Source organism: Dasypus novemcinctus, chromosome 6 (assembly GCF_030445035.2).
Source record: "Dasypus novemcinctus isolate mDasNov1 chromosome 6, mDasNov1.1.hap2, whole genome shotgun sequence".
Classification (NCBI taxonomy): Eukaryota; Metazoa; Chordata; class Mammalia; order Cingulata; family Dasypodidae; genus Dasypus; species Dasypus novemcinctus.
In genome coordinates this window covers 45324613-45343037 of record NC_080678.1, presented here as the reverse complement: position 1 = coordinate 45343037, position 18425 = coordinate 45324613, and the positions used below count along the sequence as shown (strand labels likewise).

At 37.9% G+C, this 18425-nt stretch overlaps 1 protein-coding gene across 3 annotated transcripts in view; it reads left to right on the top strand.

Annotated features, from left to right (window-relative positions):
- The window catches only part of LOC101437727 (cytochrome P450 2C9-like), a 30446-nt gene that overhangs the window by 4389 nt on the left and 7632 nt on the right, over positions 1 to 18425 (top strand). The window contains exons 1-6 of one of the 3 annotated variants that reach the window (XM_058298728.2): positions 3444 to 3671; positions 4864 to 5026; positions 5200 to 5349; positions 8012 to 8172; positions 9282 to 9458; positions 10859 to 11000. In XM_058298728.2, coding sequence (XP_058154711.1) covers positions 3504 to 3671; positions 4864 to 5026; positions 5200 to 5349; positions 8012 to 8172; positions 9282 to 9458; positions 10859 to 11000 — 961 coding nt within the window. In that variant the 5' untranslated portion in view covers positions 3444 to 3503. Of the gene's footprint in view, positions 1 to 3443; positions 3710 to 4863; positions 5027 to 5199; positions 5350 to 8011; positions 8173 to 9281; positions 9459 to 10858; positions 11001 to 18425 lie in introns of those variants that run through there. The other 2 variants (XM_058298730.2, XM_058298729.2) reach the window with 2 other exon arrangements.

Below are 18425 nucleotides of genomic sequence, written 5' to 3'. Positions count from 1 at the left end.
GTAATGGCAATTCATACAAATCATAAAAAGAAGCACAGCCTAGCAATAAGGACTACTTACAGAGTACTACATATTGTGTGATTCCATTTATATAAAATGTTATCCAGGGAACCAAGAGCATCAGCAACTGGAAGCGGGAGAATCCCATCCATCAACCATGTGGGATCTAAGTATCATCTCGATTTAGAGGTGAAGTCGGCATTGCCATCCCAGGGCCCTCCCAATGGAGGAATAAAATATGAATGAGAGTTTACTTACTGGTAGTCTACTATGCAATTATTATGACTCTAGCAATGGAAAAAACTGTATCATTATGGAGACAGTGGCCACGGGAGTTGCGGAAGGAAGGGAGAGGGAAGAAGAGGTGTGATATGGGGGCATTTTGCGGACATGTTGTCCTAAATGATATTGCAGGGACAGATGTGGGACATTATATATCCTGCCATAACCCACTGAATGGACTGGAAGAGAGGGTAAACTACCATTTAACCTATTATCCATGCAGTATAGCAGTGTTCCAAAATTTATTCATCAAATCCAAAATTTATTCATCAAATCCAATGAATGTGGCACACTGATGAAAGAGGTTGTTGATGTGGGAGAATTGGAGTAGTGGGGAGTGCAGATATATAGGAACCTCTTATATTTTTTAATGTAACATTTTGTGTGATCTAGGTATCTTTTTAAAAAAGATAATAAAATTTTAATGTAATTATAAATCACTTTATGTAGAAGAAATTAGCTTACTGTATATATAGGACTGGGGAAGGAATGTTAAGGAGTGAGGAGTCTTTCTTTTTGGAGGAATGAAATTTTCCTAAATTTTTGAGGTGATGAACATATAACATGGTATGTATACTGAGAACCATATTATACACTTTGGATAGATGATTTGGTGTATGTGAGTATATCTGAAAAAAACAGTGAAATTAGTCATCATCTAATAGGATACAATGAGAAGAAAATCATCATTCCTGACAAAAGATGCACAAACTGAATCTAATCATGAAGAAACATCAGACAAACTAAATTGAGAGGCATTTTACAAATATACAACCTATTTCAAAATGGAAATATAACAGGTCAAGGAAAGATGGAATTTTTCCAGACTGAATTTGATGAAAGAGATATGATGACTAGTTACAGCGTTTGATTCTGAACTGGATTCTGAAATGAAACAGGATATCATTAGGGTTTATTCATGAAACAAGAATGTCTGAGAATTAGACTGTCCTAATGCATCCATATTAACTTTCTAAACAAATTCTTGTTATATACCATTAATTTGTAAAGGATTGTAATTATTTGAATATATATAGGTATATATAATTAAGTAAAGTCATAACAAAATATATAAATGTAAATGTATTCTTAAATTTGGATGGAAATTCTTAAAAAGAAATTCTTCTAATCCAAATGCTAGCCAAGGTAAGTTCTGCGTTACTAAATGAGAGTGGAGGGCTTACACTAATATCCTCCTGGCCAGCCTTGGGGACAGTGATAGGAATGGTTTTCCACAGGAGAATTCCCTTAATAGGATTTTGGGAGGTGGATTCTAAGGCAAGGTTTGTACTGATGCAATGATGATGCTCTGCCTCTCTGAGTAACCAAACCTACATTCCTAAAAGAAAGGAAGGATTAGACTAGAGGATAATGGAGAGCCTTCCTGTCTCTAAATTATCTATGAGTCTTTCATTCTGTCAAAAGAGAAGCAGTCAAGCATGACCCTCAGCAGAGGAAAAAGTAGCAGGGAATTAACACCCATCTCTTGGGCAACAAAATGGTGAATCTAAAGAGAGCCGTGGAGTGTATTTTGCCTCAAATAAGGGACTGTGGTTCTTTTCCTGGAGCAAGGAGTTAAGCAGCACAAGAACTGTTCTCTTTATCATGGATGAAGAGGTCACTGTCACCTGGTATTCAAGTTCAAATAAGGTTACAGAACTGAACTTTCCTGACCTCCCGCATTAATCAAATGGTGTGGAATTATTAACTGGATCAATGTTTACTTTGAAAGAGTCTGATCAGGATGAGTCAAAAAACACTGAATCATGGTACACACTCAGTGAATCTTAGTGTCCCCTTTGAAGTGAATGCGTATTGAAGGAAAGAGTCAGGGAACCTGGTTTCCAGCCTCAATGAAACCCTCTGCAGACACTCTGTGCTTGGCCGAGGGGATACTGAATCTCTGAGCTCCAGAATCCTAATCCTGCAAATTGGAATATGTCTAATTTAGGAAAAGGTACTTGAGAGAATCAAAGAAATATCATGAATGTGAATGTACTCTGAATATTGACGTCTTCATATATACAGGAGATATGAAACATTCCATAAATAGTAACAAAATTTTTCCGTTAGCAATAGACCATAAAATAACCACACATCAATTAGAACACATATGATGATCTCGTCACAGAACAGGTTTGCATATGCTTTGCCCTGAGCCACAAGGTGTAACCCCAGGTATGATTCCATCCTGATGACCGCTAATGATTCTTTCTTTCAGCTCTGTGGCCTCTGCACACTGTGGTTGTTCTGTTCTGAATTCTAGACTCCTTAATGAAGTCCTTACCTCTCATCACACAGTTGTTCCTTCAAATCTCACTTTTCTCTGCCTATTAATTCATTCCATTATTTCAGACAAGAACAGACCAAAAACGCAATAGAAGCACCTGTGCCTGCAGGCACCTGGGATGTGGGGAAACCATAATCTCCCCAGCCTTCCCTCTCATTTCCTTTGACACTGCTAGTCCCTTGGTTTTGCTGAGCAAGTTGACTTCTGCAGTGAGGGAGAAAGAGGGAATTCCAGTCTTTTTACATATTCTTGAGACCCTATGGCCTGGAGTCAAACGAAAGGATTCTTTTTAGGGGGGTGGGTTGGGGAAGTTGGTGTTAAAAGAAATGTCAGCTTACTCAGCAATTATTATTTACTTGATGGAAATCTGATCATTTAAGATATATAAATAATGTTTAATGTTGGCTATTTTTGTTTGGCAGCTGTAATGTTTGTAGAATACATAATGAAATATATCAAAATGCTTCCATTTTAAAGGGATAAAAAGGATGTTAGTGTTTGCTACAGCAAAAAAGGAGAAACATTTTTAATGAAAGACCTAAAACAGGCAGATGACTCTCAAGTCAGAAGTTCCCAACTGATAGTCTGAGAATTGAGAATATTGAGCAATTGGTTGATCAAACCATTTACTTCAGTAACCACCCAGTGTTGTTCTTTTAAGATAAATATATTTAACAATATCTGGACAATACCCCAGACCAATTAAACCATAATCTCAAGAATACAGCCTTGCAGAAGAGGAAAACGAAAACTAAATAACAATTTTATTCAGTATTTATCAATGAACCAAAGTCCATTCAGAAATGTTTTCAGTGAATCTAGCTGACTGGACACTTTAAAAGGTCCAAGACTCACAATTTGAGTGGGTAGAGAGTGCTATAAAGCTTTGGACTGACATTCATATTTGCCTTAGTAAGAAGCAAAGTCTCCGATGGATCTAATTGTGGTCCTGATACTCTGCCTCTCCTCTTTACTTCTCCTTTCCCTCTGGAAACAGACTTATGGGAAAGGGAAGCTCCCTCCTGGCCCCACTCCTCTCCCAATTATTGGAAATATCCTATTGATAAATATTAAGAACATCAGAAAATCCTTAAGCAATGTAAGTATGCGTTATGCTCCTCCAGTGCCTTGCAAAAGGTAAGTAAATTAACTCCTGAGAGGAACTAAAATACATACTTGCAGGCCTCGTATTGAAATAGATCATTGTAAAGTAAAAGTTCCCCTGTAGATTAGGATGTTTTTGTTGCTTTATTTTGTTGTTTTACTGTCATATCAGAAATAGTAAATGAATTAATGCATTTTGTGGGAAGAGAAACTTTAAGGCATTGTAAGGTACAATCGAATTACAAAATGGTCAAGCAGCAGAAGTAGGGAGTGCTGCCCTCCATTGTTTCACAGCCTTGGCTAAGATTTTTAGCTTGAAGGTCAACCTAACAGAAATGTTTTCATGTTTGCAGATTCATTCTCATAAGTCATTCACTGTCTAAACCCTGTGCCCTGTTCTGATGAACCAATAGGATTAAGTTTGTGTGAGAAAGCCAGCTAAGCCTGATGTAAGGAAATAGCCATGAGAGCTCAGAAGCAGCATAAGTGATGAAAGGGAGAGAACTAATCAGTCAGGAACCACTGGATGGGAACAGAATCCTTTTAGGCTCTACAAGAAGCTGCTGCCTGTGGCCTATGAAAGTTTCAGGGTGAAAGAAATCATTCTTCCAGGACGTGCTGCATGTCCTGACACAGCCCCTGTGGAGAACACTCTCTTCTCTGTCAGCAATACCTGCAGAACTCAAAGGGCCAGACTTAGAATCCTCTGGGGTTGTTTTCAAAAACAGATTACTAGTCTTCATTCCAGAGCTGCTAAACAGAATCCCCACAGGAAGAGGTTCCCAGGTGATCCTGATGCTGTCAGCTAGGATCGGATCAAAATGAGGATTGGAAACTGATGAATTCATCAGGCATCAGAGGCCCATCAAACAGGGTTGAAGTGTGGGTCTTCTACTTATTAGATGGTGGATCATGAACAGAACATTTAAATTCCCTAAACCTCAATTTCTTCATCTGTAAAATTGAGCTAAACAAACCTAGCTCAAGGAAGTGATTTAATGGGATCAGAGATACACCATAAATAGCCATCATGTTTATGTATAAACTTCAGAATATTTTAAGCTGCATACAGCAGAAGAAAAACTTCTACAGTATATTGATAAAATTCTTCTGACTCATATATGCACAATATATAAACCAAATAGCGACTTCTTTGCTAATATCTAACTTTCCTTACCATTTCCCAGCTCTCTGAAACCTATGGCCCTGTGTTCACTCTATATTTTGGCATGAAGCCCACTGTGGTGTTGCATGGATATGAAGCAGTAAAGGAAGCTCTGAATGATCATGGAGAGGAGTTTTCTGGAAGGAGCAGTTTCCCACTGGCAGAAAAAGCCAATAGAGGAAAAGGTCGGTAGATGTGTGCCTATGTTGGGCAATGGTGATCAGAGGGGATATGAGCGATTGAAACAGAGACCTGAAGAGCTCCTCAGCACAGCTTGGTCCATAGCTTAGCTATCTACTGTCAACATCTCATTGTTGTCAAGGATGTCCTTCCTAGTATCCATTTACACTCTTTGTAGGAATCGTTTTCAGCAATGGAAAGACATGGAGGGATCTCCGACGCTTTGCCCTCATGACCCTGAGGAATTTTGGGATGGGGAAGAGGAGCATTGAGGACCGTGTTCAGGAAGAAGCCCGCTGCCTTGTGGAGGAGCTGGAAAAAACCAAGGGTGGGTGAGTCTTCAAGCTGTATCCCTGTCCTTTCCAGAATGCCCTCTTTTCTATTGACATCCTTGGAGACGTTTCAGGAGCAGCCAAAGCTTTCCTATTTGTCATGGGATCAGCCCGCAGGTGGAGGAGTGTGGGTATAACACAGAGGCAGGTGGAGGAGTGTGGGTATAACACAGAGCACCAGGGAGCATCTGTGTATCTATGCTTATGTGTTGTCTGTATGTGTGTGTGTTTGTGTGTGTGTGTGTGTGTGTGAATGTGTGTTCGAAGATACAGCATGGGTATAGAAATATCATTTAATCCTTTTTTGTCATGAGCCCTGTCTGTTGACTTGCAATCAGAAGATCAGGAAGATAGAGACTTTTTTGTTTGTTGTTTATTTTTGTTTTTTTTTTAGGATAGAGGGTTTTGAGTCTCATTTTCTCCAAGAGTTAAAGAGCCACGTTTCCCCCTTAGATTCATGTGGGTACCTATTCCAGAAGAGTGCACCAGGAAGCACTTATCCATGGACACCCTGGGAGCAGCCTCATCATGGCCCTGCAGAGCATGAAACAAGTGATATGTGCTTTTCCTCACTGGCATGACTGAGGGTTTCCTCCAAGGCTCAGGCCTGCAGTTCTGCCCAGTGATGATGCTCACCTGTGAGCTTCCCAGGGGAACGCTCACCATGTGACTTCCCTGTAAACTCAGAATATCTATAAACTACCAACAGGAATTGTTTAATGTTACTCACACTTACACAACAGATTTATATAAGAAATACATGCCAAAGCATCCTTTTCTACAAAACACAAAAAGCAGTCTATAAATACTGGGCTGATAATGATTTACTTAACTGGATTATCAGCTACTATTAATAACTCTCACTCTGTCTTGCCTAGTGTAAGTTGTCCTTCTTTGCTTCTTTGGTTACCATTCTCCTCCACTTTATTGGAATTTGTGTTAGAATGTTCATGGTAATTATTTATCCCACACACCCAGCTTTCTGACCTATAAAGTCATTGTCGCATGACTCTTTCAACTTATTTTCCAAATTACCTTCATTATCATTCCCTCTTCCAAATGAAGTGAAAGGAAAGATTGAAAATCAGGTTTGAGCTGTGAATCCCACATACACAAAGAAATCTCACAGGCTTCCAAATTAACCTTCACAGGCCTAACTAAAACAAAACCTTTTCTGAAAGCTTAGAGCACTGGAATGGTTCTGTTCTCACCTAAAAAGTGTCCTGATATTGTAGCAGCAACCACAATGGGGTTCCTATTTGTCAATAGCTTGTCATTTCTACACAACACCTGATTCAAGTCACCCTTAATTATTTTATTGATATGAATTTGTGGGCTTTTGCATATAAAGTTTATTTATCATTCATTAATATGGTTTCATTTACAGATCCCCCACCATAAGAAAACTTTCCTCTGCTTTAATTTTGTTCATCTCTAATACGATGGACTTAACCAAAATCGTGGTCATTTTTAACATATATAATGGCATACTGATTTCAGTTGATGGTTTATATTGAGCAAAATTATAGAAATCCACCAAGATGGTAGCTTTGCTCAAATAAATTAAATTTGAGGATTTGATTGGTGATGACGAACACCACTAGATCAGGATGGTTGTTTTTCTGTATTGAAATGTAGAAGCAAAAACACTATGTTCATGGTTTAAACTTTTTACTTGCCATAATTGTTATTTAAATTAGAAAAGCAATTTCTTGATTTGCTTTTTTGGCAAGCAAAATGACTTTTCAAGAGTTTTCTTTATTACTGTAGTTTCTTCTCATAAAAAACAGATGGTTTTGACTTTTTAACATTTGTTATTTAAAATATTGAATTTACCCATGACCTTTTCCCTTTAGATCGCCCCTCTACTGTTCTCTATATGGTTCCATCAGCTGCTAATTATATTTTAAATTTTTTGAGTTCCCTAACTATCATCAACCTTGCCACATCAATGCTTAATTGTCTATAGTCTTTGTAGACAGAGGTCATTCTGCACTGATAATTGGAATTTTTAGAAGGTTTAAAGAGTTGCCCCTTTACATTCTTTTCTTATTTCCCCCAAAATACAGACATGTTGGGTTAGAAGGGTGTAAATAAAAGCAGTGAAGGTAATAGGATATTTGGAGAACAATTATTAAACCAATTGTGATGGAATGGTCAATTGAGTTTGACTGAAAAATGATGTATTGATTCTATGCATGCTGAAATTTTTACTGATAAGAGAATTTCTTTATAGATAATGTTTTTTCTCTTTTTTTTTAATTGACTTTGTAATAATATTACATTAAAATATATATATATATATATGAGGTCCCATTCAACCCCACCACCCCTACCCCACCTCTCCCCCCCCCAGCAACACTCATTCCCATCATCATGACACATCCATTGCATTTGGTAAGTACATCTTTGGGCACCTCTGCACCTCATGGTCAATGGTCCGCATCATGGCCCATACTCTCCCCCATTCCATCCAGTGGGCCCTGTGAGGATTTACAATGTCCGGTGATTGCCCCTGAGGCACCTATGAAACTCTTCATTAAATAGGAAAACAAGAAATGGTAATTTTAGAGTTACTAAAACATAATGTTTTCCTATTTAATGAAGAGTTTCATAGGTGTGTTTTAATGGTATTTTTAAAATATTTCCAATTTTTAGCATCACCTTGTGATCCGACTTTTCTCCTGGGCTGTGCTCCCTGCAATGTGATCTGCTCCATTGTTTTCCAGAATCGTTTTGAGTATACAGATCAGGAACTTCTTAACTTGATGGGAAAACTCAATGAAAATCTCAAGATTCTGAGCTCCACATGGGCCCAGGTGAAACCAAGTTTCTTTATACTGTAAACCATGTGTTCTATTTTCTCTGACAAGTTCTACATTCAGTACAGATCAAATTGTGAAGTGAATGTTTTAATACCAGTGTCCTGGCCAGAGCTTGGCAACAAACATTAGGGAAAGGTAGGCAAGCTCTTTCTTTTGCATGCGAGAAAACACCTGCACAGAATATTGGCCTCAAATTCAAATCCATTGGCTGCCTCTTCAGTGGTTTTTCCATTAAGCCCAAAATCCAGTTTCCATAAAGTATTTGGTGACTCCCAAAAGTAGGCCAATGGCATTCAACGCAGACCTGAGGCCTTTTGTGAGACACTTCCACTGTCCACAAAGCTACTCTTCTAAAGAACTTTTCATCAAATTACTTGGCAGAAATATCCTTATTTAGGATATCAAGGAGGGAGTATGTTTGGGACTATGATGTTGTCAGGAAACACTAAGTAGAGAGACTTTGATGCTCCAGCTGGGACGTTAGCTAAGAAGGTCACTGGGTTGGTGATTACAATATGATCTAGTTTATGCAGTATGAGCTGTGCTGACATGGCCTGTCCTGCTCTCTGCCTAAATGATAATTGTGTGATCTTAGCATAGTCAGTTAACTGCTCCAGTGCACAGACACTTTTTCTATAAAAGGCAAATTGGGTTTTATGGCACTTCAACGTTTTAAAACACCAATTCTATATCCGAGGCTGCTAGATAAAAATAGAAACAGCAAGTATTAGCTTTGTGCTGTTTCAGGTTGCCCAAATTGCTTACCTACCATCCTAATGTACAAAATGTGAATCGTAGTACTACATGCCATTCTTTATTTCAAAGTATAGGCAAAAGTTTATGTAAAAAATGAAAAAAATTGTTCTAAAGGCACTTTTAATTTCTAACAATTATATGAATTTAGGAAATGATTATCATCACTGATCCTCTGGTCAAAATTTTCTCCCCCAAATCTATCAGCACAGAGTATTCAGGGCAGAGGTGACTTTTATTCAGCATTATAGATCCTGTTTCTAACCAGTGTTTGCCATTATGGCATATTTGCCTTTATTAAAGGCTAATTTTGTTTTTTAAATTAATAAATGATTTATTTTCTCTTTTAGGTCTGCAATTCTTTCCCGATTCTCATAGATTATTTCCCTGGGAGTCATAACAAATTCCTTAAAAACATTGATTTTTTTAAAAGTTATTTTTTGAAGAAAATAAAAGAACACCAAAAATCCCTGGACATTAACAATCCTCGGGACTTTATTGATTGTTTCCTGATCAAAATGGAACAGGTACAGTGTTATGGACAACTCAGTTATTAGTTTTCTGGTGTATTTTCTGGTCCATTGATTAATTCTCTACATACTAGGGATGTTTAAGTGATCAGACAAATAATGATAGATGAACACTTTATGTCCCTGTTGTGTGCATTGATCTGCACAAAGCATCACAGAAGATTTTCCTGAATTGTTAAATAGATAGAATCCATGGGCCCTGCTCTCTTAGGCACTAGTAATCTACCTGAGGAGAAACAGAACGCACACTTCAGATGAAATCGAAGCAATTACAAAGAAATGAAAAATACAAACTAGCCATCTGTAAAATGAAGATGGAAAAGATCATGGAATACACCTAGGAGAGAATGAGGGGGCAGGAGGGGGCTGGAGGGTAACTATAGTTCAAGTGCTTTCCACTACCCCAACTTCAATTCCTGAGCACTCCTTTCAGTCAGTCCCTTGGCCTTGGCATCTGCATTAACCCTACTGCGTCTATCTTCCTTATCCCACATGGGCAGTTAATGCCGAAACTCTTGGCCTTTACATTTGCTGTGTCTCTTCCACTTTGTATTCCTACTCCTTCTTGCTCTTGTTTCCCAGACTGAGTTGCCTAATTACTTGTATCTGGAATACAATACCACTGACCCACCCTGTATTGTGAATTAATTCTCTATAGCCCATTCTAGGTTGTGCTGCCATATTATCTTTTGCACAATTTAGGTTTCACAATGAGGGTGCAGGCAATATTGAGTCCCCAGCAATTCTTTAACAGAAGAAAATTGCAAACTCTTGGACTCAGGCTTATAACAGCATACATGGTACAGCCCTAATTTACCCTTTTCTATCAATTATTGTTAGTCTAAAAGTAGGAGACATCCCAGTTATTAATAGCTTAAGAAATAGTGGGTTCATCTATCTCACATAAAAATAATTTCTTGGGTCAGTCCAAGGCCAACATGGTATTCCTGAGCGTCCTGAATTTGGGTACCTTCCATTTTTCTTTACCATTTTTCCTATATAGGCCTTTAGCTTCACGTATATCCTTCTATCGCAAGATGACAACTACCCTACTTCCATGTTCACATCTGTGTTTTGACCAAGACATAAAGGGAAAAGTGGCACCACCAGGGTTCAGCTTAGATCTCATGGGCATGAACTGTATTGGTTGGCCAAACAAACTCTAAATTATACTAGATAATGGAATTAATAGGTTATATAATCTTAAAGGAGCAAGTAATAATGATTGGAGCAATTAACATATTGTCTGTGATATACCATACATATGTCTTCATACCCTGTACTCTCCAATTTCTGTGTTTCCTTATCTTTAAAATAATCTGTGTTATTTTGGATTCATTGTAATTAAATATGCAGGTGAACTAATTCATCAAATAATTTCATCATATCATCCCCAGGAGAAACACAATCAGCAGTCTGAATTTACCATTGAAAACATGGTAATCACTGTATTAAATGTGTTTGTCGCTGGGACAGAGACAATCAGCACCACCCTGAGATATGGACTCCTGCTCCTGTTGAAGCACCCAGATGTCAGAGGTATGACCACACGTGGTGGGTAAGGGGAATTTCAGAAAAGAAGTTGAGAATACACTACTAGTGCACTCAACATTATCTATATTCCAGAAGACCCATTAATACAGCTACCAGCTCTAACTGTCCAAATTTGATGAAGGAATAAAAATGACACTTGAATACAAGGAGGTTGACTGAAAGGGGTGAGGAAATGTGGGGGCAGTAGGAGAAGCCCTACAACTCCAGTGTATTCTCTGAGTTCCAGGGAAGATGATTTGCTACATGCACATTTGGATTGACCTAGGACTGCATCATGTTGTTGTTTGCACAAACAAACATGTATGCCCATATAGATCCAAAGGTGAAATTTAATTTTAAAACATATGTATTACTTTAAAGTAAAATTATTTTTGATTCTGCTTTTCTTTCTGCAAAGACAGCAATTTCTTGAGTTAATTATATACTATTGATAATTTAAACATCTCGTTATTCCTATATATTATACATCTTCTATTCCAATAATAGTTATTTACCGATTTACATTAATGCCTATCATATAGGAAATTTATATGTAACTACATTATGGCAATTTGATCTCTATGCCTAGGTGTACTTCTGGGTATATAATTTATGTTTATAATGATGTAGGACACTTTCATAATGATGTGGGCTATGGGTGGAAGGCTCTTTGTCTCTTCAGAAATAACTAAGCTGTTTGACTTGTGTCTCTTCAGAAATAACTAAGTTGTTTGACTTGTGGGTGTGAAACGGTAAGAGGCTGCAATCCTGCTCTTAGGGACCAGCAGGCTCCAGTCCCAGGAAATGTTTAACAAAGCAAGGGCTATAAACTTTAAGTATTTAGGGGAAATGCAAAAACCAACGCTTATCTAAAATGTCTGGAGTCCTTGCTAAAAGCTTACCTAAGATGTGGAAGAGATATATGCTAATTGAAGCCTATTGAGAACTGAAACAAAGGGACCATTTGGCCTTTCCTCTCTGTATAAAAGACGTTTGAAAATCTTGTTCGGGGCTCGGGATTCAAACTGAAAGCTCCCGAGTCCGGCCGGCCGTCAATAAACCATTTTTTCCTTCTCAAAATCATTCCTGAGTCCTGGCCTCTCTATACTCAATTAATTGAACTTCTCTTAAATTCCACAACATTAATGGCGACCGCGAAGGGACAATAAATGAAGGCCAGAGACGGTAGCATTTTGCTGCCCCTTCCAAATCCCCGAGGAAGCCGGGAGGACTCGGGTGAACCCCAAATCTGGGCGCCCCTGGATTAAATTTAATCCAGAAAAGATGTGGGCTCCACCAGAATCTTCCCGACAAAATCAAGGGGCAATGGAAGGTCTGAAGAGAAAGATTCTGGGAACGAAAAAGAGCTCCGAACAGGGAAGAAGGTAAGACTCCCCGGGTGAGCAGAGTCTGGAAGGCCCTAGCTTTAATTGCTAGGAAGGGGAGGCTGATCACCTCCCGAGAGAACCCTAGTAGCCCCAGAAGGCTGGGGGGAAGCCGTTCTCTCTAGGCTTGGGAAAAGGAGGAAAACCGGGGAAAAGCCCTGGTGTTTTGGGTTTGTCTAACTGCATGTTAGAATCTGGTACTGGTCTTATATCCACTAAAGGAGTGGAGTCTCGATTTTAATAGGAAGGGTATTTATAGGTTCGAGTCCTAATATCCTGGAAATTGGTCTAGATTAAGGAAAACAAAACTTGGTTACAGGAAAATGGATCGGCTTTTCTGGTGGAGCTTGGTCTGGGTGTAAAGTTTAAACAGTGGAAAAGTCTAGCTGAAATCTTTTGTTATGGTGCTAATTTGTGAATGAATTCGCTTTATACCAAATGTTAAGTGTTCTGAGGTTTGTGATGGCTGTGGGGGCAGCCATGGTGAAATAAATATATAACTTGTGGGTCAGATTAGTGACCTTTGTGCTTCTGTCTGTGTCAGCTCAATGTTAGTGTCGGAGTTGTGTCCTTATGTAAAGTAGAATTACAGCTGAGCTGGAGCCCTCCCTTGCCATTGGCAAGGGGGTGAAATGATTCTGGGGCAAAAGCTGAGGAGTCTAGATGTTTGTGCATGTTCTGGTGTCTTGTCTCTGGTCTGGCCCTTTGCCCCGGCTTGGAGGCCATCTGTGTCCGCGCCAAGCACCCAAGTCTGTTGGGAATGTCCCAGTCAGGGCGGCTGGGTTCCTGGGAGAGTTGCCAAATTTGAGTAGGTTCTGTCTGCCCATTTTGGCTGAAAGCTGGAAAGGGGGGAGCGGCTTGCCCCTTCCCAGTGAGTCCACCCTTCTATTCATAAGCCGCATTCCTGTTTGTTGTGCACCCGACTGCCTGGAAGGGGGGGAAGTGAAGGAGGTGAAAAGCAGAATCAGAATAAATGCAGTAAAGTTCCCTCCTTAGGGTGTCAAAGCCAAAATACGTTTGCATTCTGCTCAGGTTCTTAGAAGGTATTGTAGTAACCTTAAGTAAGAGAATGTTCTGTGAAGGTAAAATTTGTGTTAAGGGTATAAATATAAAAGTTTTACAAAGCATTGTTCAAGGTATTTAAGTGGCTAATTGCAGAAAGTCATTATTTAACAAAACTGAATTGATAATAATAATAATAAAAGGCAATTTTATAACAAACTTATTCGGCAGCCAATCTCCCCTGCCAACTTACTTCCAAAAAAACTGTTTCTGGTATTACATGCTACTAAGTATTTAAAGTGAAGAAAAGTTCATTATTTTAACAAACTTGTTTAGTATTAATGGCAATTATATGTTGCAAGACGTTTGCCTGGTAACTTAGTATGTGGGATATATGGAGTGTGTTTTTATTGTTAAGGCAACAGAAGATGATTTTGTCCTAAGATAAAATGATTGATTATTGGAAAGAGTAGAGTGTGGGACAGAACCTGAATGAATACTGAAAGTGTAGAAGGTTTGTGGAAGGGAAATTTTTAATAAGATCAATATACAAAGAAAATCTTTTATCAATAGCTTCTTGTGCTTTAACCTCATCATATCCTCAATGTTTGAAGAAGAGTTCTTTTAAAAGAACATTTTATGTTCTAGAAATCAAATCCTGAAAAGTAGCCTTTTATTTCAAACTAACTGCAAGAGATTTATTCTTTCACTTTAAAGGAAAAATTAAAGTAATGGTTAAGTTCATTTAATATGTTATAAGTTGAATGAAAGGTATTTAAAGGTGTTATAAAATTAATAGGTTTTAAAAAATTAATAAAAACTGTAACTAAGAGTTAAAATCATTTATAAATGCATTTATATTGTAAAACAGTGGAAAGACAATAACTGAGATTATAGCTGGGTGAATTTAGCCTGAAACTATTATTTAAGTGTAAATTCTACACTAACCTTTCCTTTGTTTATGGTTACTTCAAGCCTAACCTCACCCTTTGCCTTTGCCTATGGTTATTTCATAATTGAGAAGAGCTGGGACATCACTGTCTCCTCTTCTGGTATTAGTAACCCTTTCTCTCATGAATTCAAGTGTAAACTAAATAAATGGCTGCCTGATAGAATAAGGTTAAATGGCCACTGGAGTTTTATTATCTCCAAAATCAAAAGGGGGGTGGAGGGGGAGAAGTCTCCTGCCTTGACGGTCAGTGTTCCTAAGAGTGGCAATTCATGAGAGAAAGCAGTCTGTCTCCCTGAGGCTTCAAATAGCCTCAGTAAATATATATAAAACTAATCTTGTTGCTTATCCAAAATTCTGCTAATTTCAAGGTAAAATATAAAGTTCTAAAACAAAATGGTGCTAAGGCATTGAGAACATTTTGGTTATTACAATCCATTAAGAAAGAAAATTCTTGTGGTAAACTGCATGGTCATAGTGCAAATTAAGAAGAGTTTCAAAAGTCTTTGAAAAGTTTAAAGTAACTAAAGTCATGTTGTTGTGTCAAACTATTCATGTCTGCCTATTTGCTCAAATTGTTAAAAAATATGCAGTTATATTTATAAATATTCTTAAAGCCCAAATTGAACTAAGCAGGATGAGAAAGTCATAGAAATCTGATTATGGAAACAATTGGGAAAGGGCCTCCTCTTTGCAAGAGCTTTTAAGGCAAGACTAGGTGTGGCAGATTAAACCTATCTACTAGGCTAGGGAATTAAGAATCAGTTTGCCTGGTAATTTCCCAGTTTAAACCTTTGTCAGCCATAAATTGGAAAAAAAAAAAAAAAAAACAAAGATTAGGTTAATTTTCACAGAAGAAAAATGTTGATGTAACCCGGCGGCCTGCTGCCTCAGTCTCCCACTCCCGGGTTGGACAGCAGTGGAGGAGACCAGTTTAGGCCAGTCCTATGGGCAGTGGAAGGATGCCCAAGAAGGAGCTAACTAAGTCGGTGCCATTTCAGCACTAAATTCTATTCCTTATTTGAAAAAGGGGGGAGCAGGTAAAAACTAAAATGGTTGGAATGTGATAGAAGAAGCAGTTAAATCAAACTTTTGCGTGGGAAAGTTAAATCTCAGATAAGCTGTAACTTCTGAAGTATCCAATCTATGGAAAACAGAGGAAGAGCTTGCATGCTAGGCTTAGGGGTATAAATTGTGTCATTTTTCTTTGTTCGGGGCACCAGCCATATCTGGCTCTGCGCCCCTTCTTGCAAGACTGAGAATAAATTATTTTCTTCTCCACAATCTGGTGAGCCTTATTTTCTTCCAGAAGATTTCTTTCCAACAAAATAAGGTAATTAGTGGCTCTATTAACAAATTTCAGTAAGTAAAGGAAAGTCCATAAAAACTATGGAGATCTTTCCTAGGTTATGATTTTTTAAAAAAATTAAGTAATTGTGTAATGTGTTTTAAAACCTGGTAGTCAGTATGCTTTTAATTTAATAATTTTGATAACTTAAAGAAAAGAAGTTTTTAGCTTCCTGTAAGGGAAAAAGAGAACATTCCTTGCATAAACTATTATGGTTTCAATTTTATTTAACTTGAGTGTAATCTCCCATAGTTAATTTATAAACTAAATTAACATTATATGTACAAAATCTTTACAGTAATGAAAATTGTAAGTTCACATTGGTGAAATTAGGCTAAAGGGAAAAGATTGTAGATATGCTCTCTTAAATAGAGAGTAAATTTCTTTCATTGGTAATTGTAATTTAGTAAGTTTATTTAAACATGAGGTGTCTAGTCAATGCGGTTATAGTCAATTATAAAGAGTTTGTAAAACATCTTCCAAACTGAAAATGTTTAAATAGTTCTAGTTGTAGAAGTCATTGTTAACTAAAGAAACTTAGATTGGTATTGGTAGCAGAAATAACTTCATGATAATAAACCTGTCTGAAGGCCACTGCAAAATACACATTTAAGTAAATGGTAATAAAAAGTTGTCTTGATTCTATTGGAAAAATTGTTTTCATTCTAACAATGAAAAATAATATTTTTCCTCTATTACTAAAGTAAAGCACCTACTGTTATCTTCATAGTAAAATTGTGTAAGTAAATAGTCATTTGATATATGTATTGCGTTAAGTTGTTTAAAATATATATAAAACAAGGAATAAACTTTAACATTGTCAAACTCTTGTGCATTCGAACCAGGCCTTGTATACATTACAGGTGGCCTCTCCATGTGAGTTATTGGCTAGGCTGGTCACTGGACCCCTCAATTAAAAATATGTGCTATATCAGTCTCTGGTTCTGCTCCTGAAGTCGATGGAAACTATATTGCAGTTTCAAGCTCCTGCAGCCAATAATGACTCGGTACAGCCAAGTGTACAATGGATATCGCCTCCAGACTGGCACTGTTCCATGGTGCCAGAGAGCACTATGCACCAGGCTAGTAGAATACTGGAAAATCTCTGGAATACTGGAAGGATGCTGCAACTTGCTCACTGCGTTGAAGAACATGCTAAGTGGAGCCATGATACCAGGAGACTGTAAGTAAAACTTAAACACAATTGGCATTATGGCCTGCTCTCATGGAGAGATAACATGTAAAGTATTACAAACCTGAAACTCAAAACTAATAATGGCAACTCTGAATCCTTATGCATTAAGTAATACATTAGTTAATATTAAGTGCTGTACTTTTATCCTGTACTAAATATATGCCTAATAATTGTAATGTTATCTTTTCTATTTTGGATCAAGTGCAGAAGTATATTAGACATGTTAAATTCCTGGTAAAATCATTTTCTAAACAGTTAATAACATGTCTATAGAATAAGGTGGCAGTCTCAGCCAGTCTCAAGTTAGCAAAAGTGAGGCTTGCTTGCTGATGGTGAGTCACCTATTGAACAAGTCAAAATTGCTAGAAATTGTACAATGAAAACCAAGGTGTAAAAATCTTTATTCTGTAGTTCTGATCACTCCCACAGGTGAAAACTAAGAGTATTTCCAAATTAGTGTTCTAATCCTGAGTGAAGCCAGTTGCCCAAGGAGTGCCAGTTCACCAGGAGCATCTGACAGAGTGAATGAGTGTCAATCATTGAACAGCTTGGAATGTGTCTTCAGACAAAGCTAAGTGTCTGTTGCAATTTCTCTCTAAAGATGGATAACTTAAAAAAGAATATATATGCTGTTCCCACCAGCTTTTAAGGAATGCCATCTTTATAGGCATCTAATCTTGTCTATCTCTGTAATCCAATGTGTCCTCTTTTAAAAACGGGTATTCCAAATTTTTAATTAAGTTTGTTTCTTTCAGAGTGAACATCTTATTAACCATATGAAAACTTCATCCAACTTCGTACAGAATGCCAGATCCATCTTCCTCCAGTTAGAATAAATTAAAGAGTTTTTACACCTTATTAGGCAATGACTACAGCCCATAGCCAGCAGGAAGCAGTTACAGAAAAGAGATCGTCTCCCTTCAGCACCCCTTTTAAATTAAAGGTGTAAACTCTTTAAGAGTAAAATAAAAGTAATAGATGGATCTGGAACCTGACTGGAAATCCACGTGAGTGCCAGTGGCAGCAGAATAACTGCGGGAGGCCCCTGCCCAAGATTCTGCTGTCCAGAATGAAAAGTTCTAAACTTCTAAAAACGGTCCTTGATGCTGTACTAAAGACTGATAAATAATCAGTCAAGACAACAAACAGTCATCCACCTCATAGCTACAACAATAATTATGCCAAAGCTTAGCAAGTAAACTTTGACAAAGGGGGGAATGATGTGGGCTATGGGTGGAAGGCTCTTTGTCTCTTCAGAAATAACTAAGCTGTTTGACTTGTGTCTCTTCAGAAATAACTAAGTTGTTTGACTTGTGGGTGTGAAACGGTAAGAGGCTGCAATCCTGCTCTTAGGGACCAGCAGGCTCCAGTCCCAGGAAATGTTTAACAAAGCAAGGGCTATAAACTTTAAGTATTTAGGGGAAATGCAAAAACCAAGGCTTATCTAAAATGTCTGGAGTCCTTGCTAAAAGCTTACCTAAGATGTGGAAGAGATATATGCTAATTGAAGCCTATTGAGAACTGAAACAAAGGGACCATTTGGCCTTTCCTC